Genomic DNA, 21,588 nt, shown 5'->3' with positions numbered 1-21,588 from the left:
GGGCAGCTTCTGGTTTTCCTCTGAAAGGGGAAGCTGGGATCAATCATGAGTGTTCTCCGTTACTTTATTGTTTCTGCTTTCCCCAGAAATAGTTCTCTGCCTGTGAGACGTGTCAGCACCGCAGACAGAACACTCACCCTGGAAAGCCCCACTGCTGCGTTTAAACTAAAATCCCTTCACAAGTCGATGAATTAAAAATGTACGACACTGGTTCTCGGCCTAATGGATCAGAGCTGGAACCACAGCTCTCAAAGGCGTGGCGCTGCTGTTTTAACTTCTCTTAAATCCAGAGAGTTAGGCTCTGGACAGAAATTGTATAGAGCTGAGTTTCCTGGGGCAGATATACAGTCCTGAAGTCAGTAATCTGTATCCCTAAGGGCCAAGGGTTGCAGGCCCGGCACCAGTTAAAAGTCACCGTCTCAAGACTCTGGAAATTAGCAGGTCCTCACAGGATGGTCATGGCTTCATCTGGCCTCAGCAGGACATTTGGGGCTGCGTGGAACTGAACCCCAGCTTTCAGCTTATCCCCAGCTGCATCCGTCAGTCCAGACCCCTTTTATACGATCATATAGTAAAGGAGAACTTTTGGCCCCTATAGTGGCAGGTCCAGACTTCAGGGGTCAGGTTTTTTCTGTTTTAAGCCTTCTGTTCCACCTCATGCTGGGGCTGGTTTCACTTGCCCTCACCAGGGGTCTCTGGCAGCACCAAGGCCTTGTCACCCATTGGAGGCCAGGTCTGCAAGGGCACCCCCTGGGCTTACTGTCGGCCTCCCCTCCCAGACCCACTCACTGGGGGCAGGGCAGAATGCTGGCTGGCTGCAGCCCTGGCCTGGGGCAGCCTTCCCAAATGTGTGCAGCCAGATCACCAGGCTGCCCTGAGCACGGCGGCTAGCAGGTGCCCTGGCTCCTTGTGGATAAAGGGACGGCACTGAGCACAATGCTCCCAAGGGTCTTCGGCGCCTGGCTGGTTTCTTAGCCTCCTACAAGGGTCTCCCTCTCAGAGCCAATAGATTCTGACAAAGACCCAGAACAGGGGCATAGGAAGCCCTTTCTTCTCTGCGTTTAGGTAATTCTAGAAAGTCCTGGAGAATTCTGGAACCCAGGGCTCTCCCATTCTCGTGGCTGGTTTATTTACCCTTGGATTTGGGAGGTGGGCTTCCCTGCTTTGGCAGGAAGGTCCCCATGTCCTGCATGTGGAGGTGACACTGATGGATGGGGGTGCAGAGCTGGGGTGTTGGGGGCTCCCAGAGGGGCTGGGGGCCTCTTCTTTCACTTGTTTTTGCTTAGAAAGTGTTTTTAGGGCACTTGCAGGGTTTGTGCCACCACTGTAATGGTCCAGTTCAGGGCATCTTTATCACCCCAAGAAGCCTGTCAGCTCTCTCCGCCCTCCTGCCCCCTGGCCAGCCCTGAGTGGCCCACCGTGCACTGTCTGCCTGTTTGGGCCTCTTCCTGAGTGATGTGGGCCTGGACTGGCCTCTCACTGGGCCCCAAGGCTGGCTGTCCCATTGCACACCCCCACTTCTGGCACTGTGAAAGCACTTGCTTCTCATTTCCCTGACAGTATTTAAAAATCTCCCTAAATATTCTTTCATCCTAGTTGATGGTGTCCATGCTGGAGGTTGCATATGGGATGCGCATACTTCAAGTCAGATATGAATGAGCTGAGCAGAGCCCACAGCCCAGCAATGGCTCCAGGAAGCAGTGAAGTGTGGGAGGAAGCACACCCTATGATGCCCTGGGCTGGTGTAGCACCAGCGAACATCTTAGGCTGCTTTTCAGAGGGCCCCCAGCAGGCTGGCATGAGGCGGGGGTGCAGCGGTCCCCAGCCCAGTGCCCCCTCCCCTCAGCCTGCTGCTGCAGGAAGGGAGGCCCCCCAGCAGGTGCACTTTGCCACCGGGGCTGGGCGCCTTCCATGACCTGCATCTGCCTGCCTCTACAGCCCCTTCCCCTCACTGGTCGGGCAGCGGCCGCCCCTCCTGCCTCTGCTGGGCTGCCTCTGACCTCACGGTGCCCCACCTGTGGGCTCCAGGGAGGCCATCTGAAGTGAACCGTAGACTCACCGCCAGTATGCTCGACAGCGGCCCCCTCAGAATGAACCCCGTAGGGCCTGAAGGGGTGCCTGCCTTCCTTGGCCTAACTCCCTACCCACCCCTGCCCCGCCCTCCCAATTCTGATGACGATGATGCCATGATGTGGTGATGATGTCATGGTGGTGGTGATATGACAATGATGATGTCATGATGGTGATGCTGATGATGAGGTCATGGTGATGGTGATGATGGTGACCTGACGAGGATCATGATGTCATGGTGGGATCACGTCCTGATGGCCGTGTGATGTGATGATGTCATGGTCACGATGTGGCATCACCGTGCTGGGTGCTGCCCTAAACACTTGGCAGCACCGCCTCCCTCGCCCTCTGAAGCCCATTCCATGGCTGTGCGGCGAGGGCCAGGCATCTCCTGCAGGCTCCCTCGGGCACATGCGGCTCTGGGTGGCCTCCTTGGCTGGGAGCAGCCCCACCCGGAAATGGCCTGCTCCTTGAAGCCCCCGGGGGGCAGTTCCTCCGCCACGCTTTTCCAGGGCTCTGCCTCCCGTGGGCCCACAGCTGGCCTCGAACTGGGCACTCCCAACGTACCGCTGACAGCGCACCAGGCTTCCCCGGGGTGCAGAGCAGGCCCTGGGCCACTCACAAACACCTGCCTGCCTGCCACTTGGGCCCAGGCAGCAACAGAGGGCCCTTCACGCTGGCCGTGTGCGCTCTGTCAGAAGGACCATCGCAGATGGAGGGATTCCATCCCGTGACAGACTGGAGACTGCTGACTGGCTCTCTTTGCTAACAGAGTGCAGGGGTCCCCGCACCCACTGGCACCTTAGCAGTGAGTGGCAAATAGCCCTGCTTTCTGGGCGTCTTACAACAGGGCCACCCGGAGAAGGCCAGCCAGCAGGGCTCTGCCAAGAGACACCTCCTCCTGGAGGCAGAGCTGTGGGGTGGTGCACTGTGCTTGTCCGCAAGGCTCCTCCTGGGCAGGACCTTCCCAGCCTCGGCTGGCTCTGCTTTGCCTCCTTCCTGGCTGTGCCCCTCCTGTCTTGGGCCCTCTGAGCTGCCTGCTGTCAGACCTCCTCTTGTTCGCTGAACTCAAGATGCTGGGGTGAGCTCCCTGAAGAAAATGACATTTAACAAATTATGGTGAAAGGTGGTTCTTTAAACCAAAGCTGGACTCAAAACAGGAGCAAAGCCAGGCCGCTCTCCAGGCACGAGGGCCTGTGCTCAGCCCGAGAGGCAGCAGCATGGCAGCGTGAGGCTCTGGCATTGAATGGCACTGGGCTCTGAGGCCAGCTGCCGAGCGACCCTCCAGACTCCAGCCCCTGCGGCTCCGTGTGCCCTCCGTTCCCCGTGGCACGTCCTTGTAATGTCCCTGCTGAGGCTTTCCCCCAAAAGGAGCATGGGGAGCAAGCCCTGCTTTGGGAGATGCACGCAGGGGGTCAGCAATAAATTATTTATTTCCACCCATTTGGGAAGTTTTTCCTCTCTCAAAGGACCAATCTTCAGCCTTCTGTGGCCTCTTTTTCACCATCAAAATCTAATGCAAATTGGTCTTTAAAGCTGCTGTTCTGGCCTTTGAAAACTACCCCACTTCAGCCAAATGGGCCATCAATGCATTCATGCATGCATGCGTTAACAACATACCAGCTCAGTGCAGGGACAGGGCATGCTGGGGTGCCCGGGGGCACCAAGGAAGGGCGCTGGCACCCCAGGGCTCCGCAAGGCCTGGACGGGTGGGAGCATGCACCACCCCTTCTGCTGATGGAGAACAACTGGAGCATCTTCTCAGGGGACTGACCTGGTCAGACCTGTAGGTTCTTGTAGTTTTTCAAGTTACCTTATATTTTTACCAAAATAATATAAAAAGTGAAATAGGACCACACATTTGAGAGGCAGCAGCCAGCCCATCTCCTCACACCCTCCAGCTCCTGAGTGATTTCACCAACGTTTCTGCTCCCACCGCCCTGCCTTTGCCTGTGGGTTTTCTGATGGCACCTGCCACCCTGCAGGTCAGATGAGGGCTTTGTTCTCCAGTCCCTCACCCTCCCGAGAAACTCCGGCAGCCACGTTGCATGTTTGTAGTTGTTAGATCAATATTCAGTGTCTCTAGGGTCGTATCATACCAGTTTTGCTCTCACATCTGGCCTACAGGATGGCCACCAGGCCTGGACCGTGCACGCCACGCCACTGATTCGTGTGCATCAGTTTCCCCACTTGGTGCCCAACCTGCACGTGAACCACAGCCTCCCTTGTGTGGCTTTTTCATTTTCCGGAGTTAGTCACTTCTTCTGTGGTCTTGATTTTTCCAGGTATACCTATTCCTAAGGCTCCCCAGACTCCCCTGTCTGGACCTCTGAGGCCCCTCTAAGGACTGTCCATGCCTCAGGCACCAGGCAGTCCTGCTGCAGTCCCACCCCGACCCGCCTGTGGCCTCCCGAGCGTCCCAGCGGATCCGGACCCCAGCTCTCCTTCCTCGTGGGGGCGGGGCAGTCACACGCCCTCAGGGAGCTGCCCTGGCAGACGCCTCTCCGCCTTGCCTCTGGGCGCCTCCATTCTTGTTCACAGCTTTTAGGATCTCTGTGTGCCTGGTGATGTGAAACTCCACAGCAACATGAGTCTGTGTGGCTTCTCTTCAGCTTCATAATAATAATGCCAATCAATTATTATTTGGCCCTTGATGGGACTCTGGTCTGGGGACATGTACTTAGAATGGCAGAGGATCAGACGTCAGCCCTTAAGTGAGTCTCTCTGCCATGTCCCTGCTGCCCTCTGCTCTCTGTGCTGGTTGGATTTCCACGTTCTCTTCTTCATTTTCCATTTCCCTCCTCTTTTTATTATTCTGATTTCACGGAGACTCCCTCAGTAGTACAAATATACACGTGTCTGCACACACCTGTGTTTCCGTCCAGCAGAAAGGCCCTCTGTTGGTCATCTCACGCTCCCTCTGTCCCGTCTCCCTGTCTAGGGCCCTCGCTTGCTCTCTGGCCACCACCCCTCCAGGACCGGCTGTGTTTGTGGATGTGATGTCCTCATCTCTTGATTCTGCCGTGTGACCTGCAGATGGCACACAGGTGTGTGTGTGCTCCGGGCGGCCCCTCAGGACCACGCGTCTGTACTGTGAAGGTCTCTCCCGCTCCCTGACTCCTCCCAAGTCCTTCTAACCATCTTGGTCTCTCATGTCGGCAGCTTTCCTGGGACCAACGCCCCAGGCTGTGCTCGCACCTCAAGGCCCTGTGTGATCCCACCCGGGTGAGAGGGCACCAGGGGGACGGTAAGGGGGTCTGGATGCTGACGTCTGGGGCACTTTCCTCTGCGGCCATGGTGTTGTCACAGCGAAAGCTCCATTCTCCCACAAAGCTGAGCACACTGCTGCCATCATGCTCCTGGGCATTGACCCAAAGGGCTTGGGAACTATGTCCCTACAAAACCAGCACATGGATGTTTGCAAGTTTATTCACAGTCCCCAAGCCTTGGAAGCCACCAGGTGCCCTTTGGGAGGTGGGTGGGTAAACCGGCGCGGGTCCATCCCGACGGGGAACATTCTTCATCACTACAAAGAAACGAGCTGTCAGGCCCCGGGAAGAGCTGGAGGAACCTCAAATGCACACTGTGTGGAGGAAGCCAGCCTGAGATCCTACATATGCGTGATTCCAACTGGGTGACATTCTGGAAAAGGCACAGCTATGGCGGCAGTGAGACCAGCAGCCCCAGGGGGCTGGTGGTGGGAGGAACAGGTGAAGCACAGAGGACTTTGAGGGCACGGAAACCACTGTGTGTGGCACTGGTGGGGCTACGTGTCATCATACATGTGTCCACACCAGGCTGACCCTAGTGTGGGACTACAGTCGGATCTGTAGGCTCTGTGCGTCCACCAGGCCCCTGCTGGGCAGGCCCTTCCCAGCCTCGGCTAGGGTGACCAAGACGTGTCCCTGCAGGTCCACCAATAGTCACAAACGCCCCATCTGGTGGCCGTGCCGCTAGTGGGGGAGGCCGTGCGGGTGGGGCAGGAGGTGCAGGGGACATCTCTGTACCTTCCCCTCCATTCTGCTGTGAGCCTAAAACTGCTCTAAAAAATGCAGCCTATTAAAAAAAGTAAAAATTCTGGATAAAGAAGATGTGGTACATATACACAATGGAATATTATTCAGCCATAAGAAGGAAACAGATCCTACCATTCGCAACAACATGGATGGGGCTAGAGGGTATTATGCTCAGTGAAATAAGCCAAGCGGAGAAAGACAAGTACCAAGTGATTTCACTCATATGTGGAGTATAAGAACAAAGGAGCCTAGTAAACAAAGTATTTGTAAGTATTCGTCATGTAAGTGTAGATTAATGATTAAAAAAAAAAAATGCAGTTCCTATGTGGTGACCTCTAATGAGTTCTACACAATGATATAAAGGACATATAAAAGTGTAGGCAAAGGGTCTGTTTGTGTTTATACAGAGGATCAAAGCCTAATTTGGCTACCCCGAAAATGAACTAAGAAACGATATGAAAAAGAACTTCCAACATCAGCACTCTCGGGAAGACTCATGCCAGAAGATGATCATCAAAAAACCCCAACAAAGATCCACGCACTGCTACAGCTGTAGATGCACTCATCCCACCAGCTCCTGGACTTGCCATGGGAATGAAGGAGATATCTAAGCTGGCCTGTGCATACAGTAAAACAACAAATTTGACTGGATCTATACTGTTGGAACTCAACCAAGAATTAGGAGAAGTGCAAATTGTAGCGCTCCAAAATCTTACAACTACAGACTATTTACTGTTAAAAGAACATATGGGATGTGAACAGTGCCCAGGAATGGGTTGTTTTAATTTGTCTGATTTTTCTCAAACTATTCAAATTCAGTTAGATAATAACCATCATATCATTGATAAGTTTTCACAAATGCCTAGGGTGCCTAACTGGTTTTCTTGGTTTCACTGGAGATGGCTGGTAATTACAGGTATGCTTTGGTTATGTAACTATACTCCTATTATGTTAATATGTGTGTGCAATTTAACTAGTAGCTTAAAACCTATCCATGCTGAAGTTACTCTACAAGAAGATATGTCAAAGAAATAATCAATCTTCCCATGTTTTCTTCCGCCTGCTACTTCTATAGCTTTTCTTCTTCCTTCCTAATTACAACGAATTCTTAAATAGAATTCGTGCCTCATATCAAATTTACCGAGTATCATAACTCCTCCAAGTGGTAAAGATACCTCGGGACAAATGCTGGGCATAGAGGCCGCAGGGCGTGAATATGCAAAGAAGTAGAAAGCTAACCATTTCAAGCAATAAGGCTTCTCTCTCACTTACCAACTTGACATTTCCCTGTATGGCCCCGGAAGATGACTGGTTGGCCAGAGACGGGTGAGATTCCTCGAGGGAGGAACAACCTAGGACAGGCACAGTCGCAGGGGGGTCATCAGGTGAGAAATTGGGGATCGGCAGAGGTGAGGCTTGGAACCTCACCCCCCTGTTCTGAGAGAAATCTTCTGCATACGTGGATGTTTTGTTGCCCTTGTCTAGCTTGGATTGACGCATGGTCTACAGGCACACACCTGATCATCTACATTTGCTCTCTTACAACACTAAACTATGTTTTCTACCTTTATGTTGTATCTACCTACCACTTCAGCATCTTATTAAAAATAATAAAGAGAGAAATGTGGTATCCACATATAAATCAAGTATAAAAATCAAATGTGTATTCATATTTGAACTGACTGTTTATGGTTCATAATGCATGAGCGGAACCAAAAGTTTCTGTGATGACTGCCCTTGTACTGTTCACCATGTAACTTATTCACTATGTAGGAATTTGTTCTCCATGTGGGAACTTGTTTGTTATGCCTCAGAAGATTGGAGACTGACGAAAATTAGGCTTGGGGTGGATTAATGATTGTGCATTGAGCATTGACTCCCCTATACAGAATTTTATTGTTGTTAACAACCATTTGATCAATAAATATGAGAGATGCCCTAACAACAACAACCAAGAAGGGGTACACACTTCCAATTGTAAAATAAATAGGCAGCCGGGATGTGATGTATAGCATGAGGAATATGGTCAAAATATTGTGGCAGCTTGGTGTGGTGATGGCTGGTACTTAGAATTATCATGTGTATAAGTGTTGAATCACTGTGTTGTACACCTGAAACTAATGTAATGTAATACTGTGTGTCAACTGCCCTTCAGTAAAAAATAATTATCTAAAAAAAAAAAAAAAAAAAAAAATTAACAAAATAAAACTAGCAATTGCTGGTTAAAAAAAAAAAAAAAAAAAAAAAAAAAGAACAAAGGAAAAACTGAAGGAACAAAACAGCAGCAGACTCACAGAACCCAAGAATGGATTAATAGTTACCAAAGGGAAAGGGACTGGGGTGGATGGGAGGGAAGGGAGGGATAAGGGAGGGGAAAAAGAAAGGGGGCCTTACGATTAGCATGTATAGTGTGTGGGGGGCACGGGGAGGGCTGTGCAACACAGAGAAGACAAGCAGTGATTTTACAGCATCTTACTAGGCTGATGGACAGTGACTGTGATGGGGTATGTGGGGGGGACTTGGTGAAGGGGAGAGCCTAGTAAACATAATGTTCTTTCTGTAACTGTAGATTAATGATTCCAAAATAAAAAAAAAAAGTAAGGAAAAAAAGTTAAAATTCCATTCTCCTGCCTGGGCAAAGGCTGGTAAGAAAGGATGCTGTGTGTGTGTGTGTGTGCATGTGAGTGTGTGGCGCCTGCCCCACGGCCTTCGGCCCCCTGGGTCTGTCTGCAGCCCTCCTCAGGGACCTGCTCTCCCCTTCCCCACTCTCCCGAGGAGCGCTGCACACCAGGCCCCTTGGTGGGGCCCCTGGGCAAGGTGTCCCTTTGGGGAGACGCATGCACCTGGGGCTTCGGGGTGTGGCCTCCCTGCCTTGTCCCCTGGGTCCCGGATCTTGCCCATCTAGGCCACTGCTCCAGGTCCCATGGCAGGGCCTGCTTTTGAGGGAACCCAAACGAAGCCCGCGGTGGAGCAGCCCACTGCCCCACCAGGAGCTCTCAGAGCGAGCGTCTGACTCCTACAGAGAGAAAGCCTGCAGGCTTCCTGGGGGGCTGCCTCCCTGGAAGGGTGGGAAGCCCCGGCTGTGTTGGGGGTCCCCGTGGAGTGCTGGTGGCACCTCCTGCCCAGGCCTGAAGCCCCACCTGCCTCCCCCCACCTGTGGCTTGGTTGCTGCCAGGCTCGCCCTGCAGGTGGGTCCCTGGAGAACGCGCGCCCTTGCCCAGCAGTGGCGCATGTGGCCCCATCGGCTCCCACGCTGCATCTGAGATGACTGTTCCTCATTCATCCTTTAGGAAATGTGTTTTGACCCAAACAGCAATACCTGTCCATTGCAGAAAATTTTGGAAATGCAGAGAAAGTGTTCTAAGTTTAGATTCTTAAAACAAATAAATTCCAAGTGAATATTTTGTCAGCTCTGAGCCTTACCATGAGAAGTGAAACACCCTGAAATCATCGCAACCCCAGAACAAGTCACCAAGGTAAGCCTGGGGTGGCCCCCACTGAGGGGCCGTGAAAGCTTGTCCCCCAAAGTGGCAGGTGCCCAGCTGACACCGTGCAAGGTGGTACCGTCTCTGTGCCAGCGCAGACGTGAGCGTGTGTCCTCGTGGTCCCTTTAGTGCACACTCTTCACTCGTGCACTTTGCTAGTGATTTTGCTGTTCACACAAGCCTCAATGTAGTGACAGGGCTGAGTCTAGTGTCTGAGTGCAAGACGTTGTGTCATGTCTCACGGAGAAAACGTGTATTAGTGGGCTCCCCCGGTGCCGCTCCATGTGAGGGGATCCGCCAGATAGATTGTCCCCAGAGGCTCACGGAGGCTTGCGTGTGCCCAGGGCCATGGTTCAGTGTGGGCCAATCCAGCTCTCGGGGACAGTGTAGAGCCATGTGCTGTGTGCCCTGACACCAGGTGGTCCATCTCAGAGGACGAACTGCATGTATGTGCAGGTACTTCCTATCATATGGAATACAAGCATTTAGACGCGATTTTATACAATGCGATAAACGTGTAGAGAAGATGTGTGTGTTCTACACAAATACATGAAGCTGTGACACACATGTGTGCATATAGGTGTGTGTGCATGTAAACATGTCTTATGGCAACGATTTCCTTCTGCTTTACACAGCAGATGTTGGCCCTGTGATTTTCGCTTCTTGCTCGAGGGCGATGGCATGACCGGGTGAGTGGTGAAGCTAATGGCTCACAGGCCCCACGATCTGCCACAGCCGCGCCTGGAGAGCCTGCATGGGCCCAGGGGGGTGAGCACCCCAGAAGGCTGAAGGGGGCCTTGTCAGGGTCCCAGGTTGCCATGACCCCACTCCCTCCTTGCTGGGGCCACCTATTCCAGCCAGTGCGATCAGCCGGGGGCTGGACAGAAGGAGCTTGGCGAGGGCGTCCTGGTGGAGCCAGGCAGGGTGACCCCCAGTGTGCACAAGCCTCGGCAGGATGTCCGTGGCCTCCCCCTCGCTTACTGTTTTGCAGCTAGGAAGCCATGTGTTCTTCCGGCCTTTCCCGCTGGAGGTGGAGCTGGGCCCGTGGACCGAGGCAGGGAGGCAGCTGGCTCTCTCTAGGGAGAATTTATCTGGTCACAGCCACCTGCTAGGACCCTGGCTGCTGCACGCCGTGACTGTCTGCCTCATGTGCCGAGGGCCAGCTGTCCACCAGGACCACAAGCTGCTGCTCCACACAGCAACCTGGTCAGCTTACAGACACGTGTTCAGAGGGGGGACGCGGCCCTTGGGTCTGTCTCCAAAGCTGTGCCATTTCACAGAGACGGTCAAGCACTGGGTGGGCAGGCTTGGTGGGAGACTGCAGAGCAGCGTGGGCAGCAGAGAGTGTCTGAGGGAGCTTCTGGGCTTCTGCTGGCATTTCTCCAAGCAGAGTGGCCAGCACGGCCCTGGGCACGTGGTCCTGGAGCTGTGGGCATGGCAGAGGCCCTGTGAGCCATGTCCTTGTGGACGTGGGGTTGGACTGTGGAGCACACACAGACTAGCCTTCCCTGGAGTCACAGGCCCCAAGGGAGTCGGGGAGGAACAAGAGGGACAAGAGGGGGTGGGCAAGTCTGGGGCAGGGAGTCAAGCAGCAGGTGCGGCCCCAGGGCTCTGAGATTCAGAGGAAAGGCAGGGTGTGGAGTTCCTCTTGCTTTGCGTGTTCATCCCAAGTGCCTATTTTTACACATTATTTGTGCACAGACTCAGGAGTCCGTCTGAATCAACCCAGGCATACGCACAAGGTCAAAGTTGAAGTCATGGGTTGCAAGGGACGGCAGAGGTGAACAGCCATCCATGTGCCCATGTGTGCCCACAACTCAAACCTGGAAAGCGTGCCCCTCGTGGAAGCCGCCCTGATCCAGGCCCTGGGGCCGAGTCCCTGCACGGTCACGGCCAACAGGCACCCAGGCCTTGGGGACAGGGACGCTACATGCCACCCGGCATTGCTGGTGCTGGCTCCGGGCCCCCACCCACGGAGATGGCTCTGCATGGCAGGTGCACGGCGATGCTCCTGGCCCATCAGAGCAGACCGGGGCCCTGTGCCCCTCTGCCCAACGCGTGTCCAGTCCTTCTCCCTAAGCCTGACCTGGTGTTTCGGCACAACGGAAGGAAGGCTCCTGGGTCCCCACCCCTGCCTGTAGCAAGTCTGGGCCCTGAGGGAGGTACAGGTGGTAGAGGCTGGGTTGCATTCCAGAATCCAGATCATTTGGGAGAAAATCAGCAGAAACGAGACAACAGATGGCTGCGTGCAACAGGCAAGTGCCACTCACATCCAGCGTAGGGCAGGCTGGCACTCCAGGCCTGACCCCCTGGGCTGTTATCTCAGCTCCTCTCCAAATGCCCAGCTGGCCTGCCCATTTGCTTGGGCCCGTTCGCCTGCAGGCCGGAGGCTATTCTCCCGTGAGGAGGGAGGGAAAGGGGACTGAGTCAGGTCCCCGCGCTGCAGGGCAGGAGGAATACTGAGCCCTGGAGGCTGCAAGCTTGGCGGGTTGAGGGGGAAACACAGGCTGGGATGGCTCTGGGGGTCCTGCTGGACAGGTTTAAGGGACTGCTGTGTCTCAGCTGCCCCCGCCAGGGCCACCCTGCACCCTGCGGGCCCAAGACTGCAGCAACAGCAGCCAGGGACTGAGGGTCCCCAGCAGAACCAGGGAGGGCTGAGCCAGAGAGCTGAGAGCCAGGCGCTCAGCCTGACGGAGAGCTGGACGCCAGGGGTGAGAGCGGGTCAGGCCTGCTGCCCAAGCCCGGCCTCGAGCTCTTGGCCCCTGAGCCCTGGGCCATGTGGAGGACACCCTGCTATCCCAGGCCATTCATTTTAAGCTCGAGTGCTCAGAGCGCTGGGGAGAGCATCTCAGCTCTGGGGGCGTCACGTGGAGCTTCCAAGCGAGCAGGAGACGCTCAGCATGGGACTCGGGGACCTGGGGAGGAAGCCACGGCACCTCTGTCTCTGGGGCTTCAGGGCAAGATCCCTGTGCTGGAGTGTAGCCTGTGTCCCGTGTAGCAGCTGGACGCCAACTGTGGTCTGGGCCCACGGCCAGCATGGCGGCCGGGTGAGTCACACAGGCTGCACTCCCAGAATCCAATTCCCACTCTTTGGAGAAGATTTTCTCCTGGCTGGTGTTGGGAGCAGAAGCTTCACATTGTTCTGGTGTGACACAGGTGGATAGGGCACCCCCATGCTGCCCAGACCACACACCACCATCTTCACGCCTCTAGGTTCCCATCCCCACAGGGCAGAGCTCTGAGAGGACCCCTGGGGTGGTGTCTGCACGGGTCTGGGGGTCCTGGCACATCCACTCAGCTAGATAAATGTCGGTTCCCTTTGAAGCAAATAAAACAAGCTGCAAATGAGTTCTGAGCTCACTGTAAGTTAATTAATACAACCCCTGCTCTCTTATTATTCTTAGATACAAAGCTAATTTGGAAAGATACACATTTCTTTTAAAGTTGCGTGGCTAAAAGGATTTGGGAGCCGAGCTTATTAAGAGAGAGCAGCCATTAGCGTGCGAGCGTGGCTGGCAGAGGGGGAATATTAGATTAGGCGTTGCTCCCGCCGGACGCCAGGTGGACATGCACTGACCCCGTGTGAACTGTGTGTGGCTCCCTGGGGCCACCGGCACCCCTGAGTGGGCTCCTCCTTGTGGAACTATGCTAGGAGCCCCCTGAGAGGCAACCTCAGTCCCAAGATTTCTGGGGGCCCAGGGGTTCCCAGTCCCCTCTCAGTGTCATGGTGTTGGGGGTTGCTGGAACATCCCCCGGAAAGTTCCCCTGGAAAGCAGGGCAGCTTGCAGGCTTCCACTTGTCGTCGGCGGGGCCGAACCTGCAGGCTGTCTCTGAGAGCAGAGAGCCCCCTTATAAGAATGGCCTCGCTGGCATTTGGGGAACGCCTGCCTCCGCTCTGGACCCGCTGGCTTCCAGGAGATGAGCTCGGGCTGTGGCAGAAGGGCAGAAGGCATGGGGAAGGCCCCGAAGGAGTGGGCGTCTCTGCGGCAGCCCCCAGGCACAGGACAGTCCCTGTGGGACAGCGTGGGTCTGCACCTTAAAACACCTCAGCCTGTGGTTCCCGGTAGAGCTGGGAGCCTGGGGGTCCGGGAGAGTGGAGGGGCAGTTGTCCCTCAGCAGCTAGAGGACTTCGCCTTGGCCCTTAGGTTAGGGGCCCTGCCCCTACTCTGGAGAAAGTGCGGCAGAAGCCTCGGGAGAGCTGGGGTCCTGTGAGGTCAGTCCTTGCATGTCTGCAGCCTCCAGAAGGCACTCGAGGTGCCCCAGCACAAGTGTCCGGTAATCCTGGTCACAGTGGGCACACCGCAGGCAGACCCCTGGTGGCTGTTGGCCAGACGGCCTCGTCAGGGTTTGTGCCGTGAGCACTGGGGCAGAGACCATTTACCCTGTCTCAGCTCACGTGCATGAGTTGTGCGTGCGGCTCTGGCCAGTCTGCCGGGGGGACTGGCAGGCATTCTCAAACTCAGAGGCTGCGTCTGATCTGGGATCCCCCAGACTGTGGACCCCCTTGTCATGTCAGTAGTAGCATCAGTCCCTCAGGGTTTGGACGCAGCTGTTAGGAGGCCTGCCCACAGCTGGAGGTGGCCTAGTGGGTCCTCTTGGGCCGGCACCCAGCTCCCCACCACTTTGTCCTGTTGATGGAGCCGTTCTGCAGTCTGTACCTTTACACCAAGTGACACAGACCTCTGCACAGAATTGGACTTCGCAGGATATTTGGGGGAGGAGAGCGTGAGTGAGGGGCGGTGGGGACACCAACACAGGCACCCCGGACGGGCAGGCTCAGAGCGGCAGAGCAGCAGCCTGGGGTGCCTACCGGAAGGAAGACAGGCCAGGGCGCAGGCCTGCAGCAGAGCCGGGTGGCGCGAATGCACAGGCAGGCCGCCAAGGAGGCGGAGATGGTGCTGGCCCGGGAGGTGCCGCCGGCATCTGCAGTCACAGGGTGACTCTGAGCTCAGGCATAAAAGCAAGTAGAGACAGTGACGTGGAACATTTCCTGATAGGAAAGATGATTAACTACCTGAATGCTTCCAACAAAGTCCAAACAATGGCTTTCTAAAAAGCTTAGGAATTATTGTGCTGAGAAGTAAACCGAGGAAGAGCCCCGGGCAGAAGAGCCTTCCACGACCCTCACCCTCAGGAGCATGGCTTCCTCCCAAAGTGCACGGCGTGGCGACAGCCTCCCCACGGGGACACTGCCTGGTGAGCAGGGCCAGGTGAGAGTTCTGTACTGTTAGTAATGTAATTACACACTCAAAACTATTCTTAATTAAAAATTGATCAAGCAAATTTAGAAGCAAATTTGAATTACAGTGGTATAGCAGAGAGTAAAACCTCTTCCTTGGGTCACCTGAAAAGGAAAATCCTCCTCCCCTGTGTCCTGTGGCTGGGCCTTCCTGGGCAGCTCCCAGGCCGGCCCTAATGGCCCTGATGAGCTGGGGTCTGGGCCGCAGGGCCCAGGACTCCCGCTTCAGGGCAACATCAGCTTTCCTAGCTCAGGCACCACAACTGGGGGAACGATGGCTCAGGGAGGACGAAGTTCATGATCTTGGGGGGTGAGGTGGGGGGCCTGCTGACCCCACTTGAAGTCCTGGGAGGAGGCTGACCATTAGCTCCTGCCCAGGGATGTATGTGGTCCTGCCTCTGGTTTCTGAAGGGGCCCTTTTAGTGCACCCTCCAAGGGCTGGGGCCTCTGGGGGTCTGCAGGGAGTCATCTGGCCTCCCAACCCAGGGTCATGGGGGTCAACTCCACCCCACCCCTGGGCGTACCACCAGCCTGCTGGTGCCCGGGGCCGGTGAGCAGGTGGGCTTTGGGGAGACCACCTGTCTGGTGTGCCCAGGCTGGGTGTTTCCTGGGACATGGGACTCTCAGGGCTAAATCCCAGGGAAATCGGGTGGTTGGTCACCCTCTGTGGAGTTCCCGGGAGGGGCAGCCTGTGTGGATGGGGGCCAGCCACACTGTTGGTCTGAAGGGACTCGGTTGCTGCCTTCTGGTGGGGCGTCCACTTAAACAGGAGCCAGCAGGGTGGGTGGGGCCCTGGCCCGCATGCCCAGCCCTGGAAGCCTGGGGAGGCCCACCTGCTGGCAGGGGCTGCTGGCCCTTGAGGAGCCCAGGTGCTCTGGGTGACGGCCTGGATGGCCTCCCCAGGCACTGTGGACATAAGGCCTTTCCCACCCCACCTGGGAGCAGGGGCCACACCAGAGGCTGGCCACGTGGGTGTGAGGGCAGGGGGCGTTTAGAGATGAAAGGAATTGGCATTTCCGAGTGCCAAGAGTTAAGTCCACTTCCCCAGAAACCACGGGTCCTGCAGACAGAGCCTCAGACTGTAGTGTACAGGCACCCCCCCCATCAGCATTACTGGATTCGTCAGACTTGCCACTAGAGAGTCCGTCTGATGTGAAAGGACGGTGTTTGGAAGGAGTATTCCACACCGTGTTTCCCTCCTGGCCCAGCCGGTAACCCCACATGCTTATGCGCTGACAGGCATTTCTCCAGGGAGCATGCAGGGTGCCTGTGCCCTGATCCAGGGCAGGAGGCTCCAGGAGGGTGACAAGGGGCAAAGGGAAGTGTCTGTGGCTCAGAGCCAGTGAGTGGGCCTGTGGCTCTGAGCTTCCAAGCAGACAAGGCAAAAAGGACCCTTAGCCACAGAGGGGCTCCACTTTTAGCCCTGAGCCACCTTGTGCAGCACCTTCTCCCTTCCCCACAAGGGCCCAGCAGCTCCAGGCCTGTGTCCCTGCCACCTGCCTCAGTCCCCCAAGCTTTGACAGCAGGAGAAGGAGGCCGCTGAGCAAGGGCTCCCACAGCCCAGCCATGGCTGTCAACCTCAAACAAATTTTGTTACATTTTGCATTGCAAAAATCAACTATAAATTCATATATCTTGACTCTGTCAGGGCCAGGGCATTTTATCTATCTTATTTTTTGTTGAGGTCTGTACAATAAAGCACACAGTTCTCAGTGTGTAGCAGGGTGCATTCTGACCTGTGTGTGCATGGTCGCCCGGGTCGGGACTCCAGACGTCCTCACTGGCTCTCCCCCTTCACCTGTCCCACCCCTCTCCCTACCCTTTCCCTCTGCCAACTGCCAATCCCTCTGTGTTTATGAATCTGTTGTTTTGTTACTTAGTTTGTTGTGTTTTAGATTCCACATGTAAGTGAGATCCTATGGTGTTTGACATCCATGTTGCCACAAACGGCAAGATTTCATTCCTTTTAATGGCTGAGTAATATTCCACTGTGCATATGTACCACCTCTTCTTTATCCAGTCGTCTCTCCATGGGCTCTGCGGCTGCTTCCATATTTTGGCTATTGTAATTAAGGCTGTGGTGAATGTGGGGGCGTGTATATCTTTTCAAATTGGTGTTGTGTTTTCTTTGTGTAAATTCCTGGAAGTGGAGTCTCTGGTGTTGGTTGTATGGTAACTATTTTCAGTGTTTTGAGGAACTTCCACACTGCTTTCCACAGTGCCTGGATCAGTTTGCATTCCCACCACCAGTGCACAAGGGTTCCCTTTCTCCACATCCTCTTCCAGCACCTGGTATCTCTTGTCATTCAGACAGTGGTCCTCCTGACTGGGGTGAGGTGGTCCCTCACCGTGGCTCTGGTGTGAGTCTGCCTGGCGGTTCTGATGCCCACATCTCATGTCTGCTGCAGGGCCAGTGTCCCCCTAGTGGCCCACAGTCCTGGCGCGTGAGTCCCAGCAAATAACAGCTAGTTGACTCAAGTGTTAAGCGGCAAGCACAGCTTGCAGCCGGGAGGCCTCCGGGCCCTGAATTTGTCTTTTCCTAGAAGCTTGTACGTTTTGACCCTTTCACCCATTTCTCCCACCGCCAGCCCTGCCCCCCGGCAACCACCAGCCTGTTCTCTGAATCTATGAGCTCAGTTTTCTAGATTCCACATCGAAGTGAACACAAATGGTATTTAATTTCTGTTGGAGAAAATAAAGGACAGATTAGATTAGATTAGATTAGATTAGATTAGATTCCAGGAGCTCCATTAGATTTGAATTATTCAGCTTTACCTGCGTTTGGAAAATGCCAACTGATTTAATATTTTTGTCTTAAACAAAGGCATGGGAAGTTTTTCCCTGACCTGCTCCTCCTGGGGGACCCTCTTCCCATTCTCCGACCCTGGGCTGGCTGGTGGTCTGGGGGCCAGCAGCAGGGGTCACCTCAGCAGGGTCAGGACGAATGCAGGGCTAGGCTCTGAGAGGAAGGTGGGCCCTGGACGTGCTGACCCCCTGGACACACAGACCCTCCAGGACGCCAACCCCCCTGGACACGCTGACTGTCCTGGGCACACAGACGCCCCCTGGACACAGACCACCCTGCACGGGCCGCATGGGCTAGCCCTGCTGGCTGCACCGCCTGGAGCTCTGCAATATTGTGACACTCTGCTCCTGGGGGCAACAGTATCTTCAATCACACAGAGACATTCAATTCACACCATAAACCTCACACCAACATGCCGCCTCCTGGCATCTTATTTTGGTTACTTAAACAATTTCAGAGAAGCGGCTTTGAGAGGAATGCTTACTTGTTGCTGGTGTTTGGAGGAAGATCAACACACGGTTTGTGACTCCTGTGATGAACACATTGTGCACCAGAGCAGCTGGCTCTGTCCTGCTCATTTCCCGGCTGCTAATTGCCTCGGCATACAGGTTCTACTATGAAATGCCATGCTGTATAATCTCACTGCATTATTGAAATATAATTGCTTTAATGAAATTCTCATGGAATGGGCATGCTTCAAATAAAACATTGCCTTCCAAAGGGTTGATTTTCCTGGCCAATTACAGAAATGACTACAGAATCTCTAGCTTTAAATTCAATGGTTTCTCCTGGTGAATTTGTGGGGGGATATTCCAGGAGCGGAATGGGGCTCACTAGGGCTGAACAAAGAAACCCTCCAAAGGTTAGAAAACATGAATAATGCCAGCCTCACCAGCCCTCTGGCCTCCCCGGGAGGTGGGAACTGGGGCTGCTCTGCTTGGTGGTAGGTGTAGGGGCGGAGAGGGAGGGCTACCCCGGATGAGTCCCAGGTTGCCTCCCAGGGCGCCCTCCCTGCCCCGCCCTCCCCAGCAAGCTTCCAGATGTGCGTCTGCAGCGTGGCTGCGGGTGGGCATCCAGAACAGCTGCCTCTCACCAGCAGGACTTTTGCAAATTAATAAGAAACGGTCAGACAGCTGGATGGTGTTAAAAATAAACCTTTCACATGAGGGTAAGTCTCTCTTTTCTTTGCTCAAGCAAGGTCCCTGGCCCCTCTAGATTCTGTCTCCCGTCTGTAAGGAGAGGTCACCACAGACACCGTCCCAGCAGCCCTGGATGCGTGTGAGCTGACCTCAGGCCTCCTCTCCGCTTCCTTGCTGGAACAGAATCGACTACATTTTGCCATGGGATTCCCAGTTTAAAACGTGATTTAAATGAGCGGCAAAGGAGTGGGTGGGTCGCCCTCTCCCATCCTCGCCTGGGGAGCCTGTCCCTGCACCCCCGCTCTGGCCGCCTCCTGCAGGAGGTGGGTCCGCGCCCAGAGATCCAGCCACCCCCGAGGCCGGCTGCCTCCTATCCCCCTGGGCACCTTCGCATGACAGGCCAGTGTGGGAAAGGGGGCGGTCCTGATGCTTTGTCTTCAGCTCTGCCCACACCCCTCGGGGTGAGAAGTGAGCCTGTGGTCTCCGCTGGCCCCTCTGAATCTTGTCTGAGGCCAGAGAGCCAGGAAGCACAGAAACAGGGTCCTGGCCATGTTTCCTGAGGGCGAAGTGGTGGTCCTACCCTTGTCACTTGGCTGGGACCCCTCCAGGGTGGGCCCCCATCTGGGAGGCTTGACCGACCCCAGGGTCTGGGGGACACAGGGGCCGCCGTGTGGCCGCCCTGTCTGAACCTGGCCGGGCCTCCCTGGGAGCCGCCGGCTGCACAGCCTCCCGCTATAGGGCAGCTGTTCCAGGCACACAGACTCCTCCTCCCAGGCGCTTGGTGCTCCTGGTGGGGATGGAATTGGCGTCGAAGTGCCCAGGGCTGCTCCCAGGTCTCCCTCCAGAGGTCAGCACTGGCCTTTGGGCGCCACCGCTGCCGAGAGGGCGCACAGCAGCCTGGGTCCTCGGCAGCAGGCCTGCGCTTCCCCTGAGGTCTGACCCCTCTGGGCGGGGCTCCAGATTTAGGGCCCCCTGGCTGCCTGGGCCAGCCTCCCTTGGGTCGTGAGGAACAGCCTGAAATTTCTGAAAGTCCACACTTCACATAAGAATACGTAGCCCAGTGTGCCTGCTCTTCTTCCAGAGAATTCCCAAGGCCTTGCTGTCCCAGAGAGCTCCTCGGAGGCCTGTGGTCGTGAGTCGCATGAAATGTCATTCCCTCTGGACGGCAGAGGCAGGAGTGGGCATTAACCCCTCACCCCGAGGCCCTGGCCACGTCCAGTCGCTGAGGACACCGCATGTACCTGCCCCACGGGGGACCCTGGACACCGGGTCCTGCCTGAGGCCTGGATCCTGCTTGGGCCCTCCAGGGCCCCATCCGAGTGGGGCTCTGTGCCCCCTGCCAGCCTGGGGACCAGCAGCCGACGACGTCATCAACAAGGGCCCTACTTACCACAATACTTCCAGGAATGGGACCCAATGACCTGGCTACTCACCCAGGAGGCTCCAGGGTCTCAGGGGGATGCAGGGAGGAGGGCGGAGGGCCTGGCCTTGTGGGGGTAGCACTCGAGTCCCCGGACAGTCTCCGAGTTAGGACTCCAAGTGGAGGTGCTGTGGGTCAGGTCCTGCCTGCCTCACTTCCTCATGGCGTCTGGCTGGTCCTGGCTCTGCAGGTGGTCATAGGCCCACCCCAAGTTCTTCGACGCGATCACAGAGGCCACGCGGTTCACAAGGGGGGCAGCTAGTCCTTACTCCTAGGCTGTGCGCGGGCTGCTCTGGGAAACATTCCACTTCAGGAGCCAGGTATGCTCACCCGCCAGAGCCTGTCTGCCCCACGGGGCTGAGGGGCTGTCGTGTGTATCTGCAGTGTACATGGAGGCCGGATGCATGACCCATGAACACACCATGGAATGGGGAGATGCGTTACCGTCCCTGGAAGAACCCTGGGACCATCAACCTTCCCAGATGTGCCCCATGCAGCTTCACAGACGGAGGAGGAGGCTGCTCGCTGACCCCTCCGCGTGCCCTGCTCCCGTGAGAGGCCCCGTGCAAGGGTGACCCTACAGCCTGAGCCCCGCCCCGGGCACTCGCCTACACTCAGGGCCACGAGGGGCACCAGACAGTCCCTCAGGAGCCTTGGTGGCCGGGCTTGGAGAGGGGCTGGCACTGGGTCCTCAAGGCCAAAGTTTGAGGCAAAGAAGGGGCTCAGATGGCAGACCTGGGCCCCACCCCTCAGGAGGCATCTCAGGGTCTGAAGGTGATGGTGTGATGGGCCCGGTGCAGGGCGGGCATCCAGACCAGGCTCCCATGCTGGCCAGAGAGAGGGTCTGGGTCAGTCTGAATGCAACTCTGCTTCAGCAAGTCAGGCTGGGCCTTGGGGCCTGAATTCCTCGCTGGCCCCCGGGGACGTGCCCCCCGGAGGCTCTGCCTGACCTCTGGAGGCTGCTGGGGTCTATTTCTCTGGGGGGCAGAGGGCAGACAGATGCGTGTCTAGCCCCCAGCCCACCCACACCTGGACATGTCTCAGCCAGTCCTCACCTTGCTAGCCTTTACCTTGACTTGGAAACTGAGGCCCAGGCAGGCCGGTCAAGATTCCACTGGGACCAATGCCCCATCTGCACATCCCATGGGGATACAGCCTTGCGGGGAGGGCAAGAGGGGAGGCGGACTTCAGCGGAAATGGGCGGCCTGCTGGTCTGCCCCTTGCCACTACCTGGGCAGACCCAGCTTCACTTAGATGGTCACATGAGTGCATGTCCTTGTAAGGATAAGATGGCCTGCACTCCCGAGGCCGGAGCCCACCTGCTGGACCCTGGTCCGGGAAACCCCAGGCCCAAGACATCTGCCCTTTCAAAGGTGTTGGGGGGCCGTACTTCCTCCAGCAGAGGAGCCGTGG

At 55.9% G+C, this 21,588-nt stretch overlaps 1 protein-coding gene across 2 annotated transcripts in view; it reads right to left on the bottom strand.

Moving 5' to 3' along the window:
• Positions 1-21,588, bottom strand: part of NFATC1 (nuclear factor of activated T cells 1) — a 181,985-nt gene that overhangs the window by 18,817 nt on the left and 141,580 nt on the right. The window contains exon 10 of one of the 2 annotated variants that reach the window (XM_057504309.1): positions 9,347-9,405. The exons of the other annotated variant lie outside the window; for it this stretch is intronic. Coding sequence (XP_057360292.1) covers positions 9,362-9,405 — 44 coding nt within the window. The 3' untranslated portion in view covers positions 9,347-9,361. Of the gene's footprint in view, positions 1-9,346; positions 9,406-21,588 lie in introns of those variants that run through there. 2 annotated transcript variants of the gene reach the window in all.

The sequence above is a fragment of the Manis pentadactyla genome, chromosome 6 (genome assembly GCF_030020395.1).
Source record: "Manis pentadactyla isolate mManPen7 chromosome 6, mManPen7.hap1, whole genome shotgun sequence".
NCBI lineage: Eukaryota > Metazoa > Chordata > Mammalia > Pholidota > Manidae > Manis > Manis pentadactyla.
Note: the sequence above shows the minus strand (reverse complement) of the source record. Positions and strands in the feature narration are given on the sequence as shown.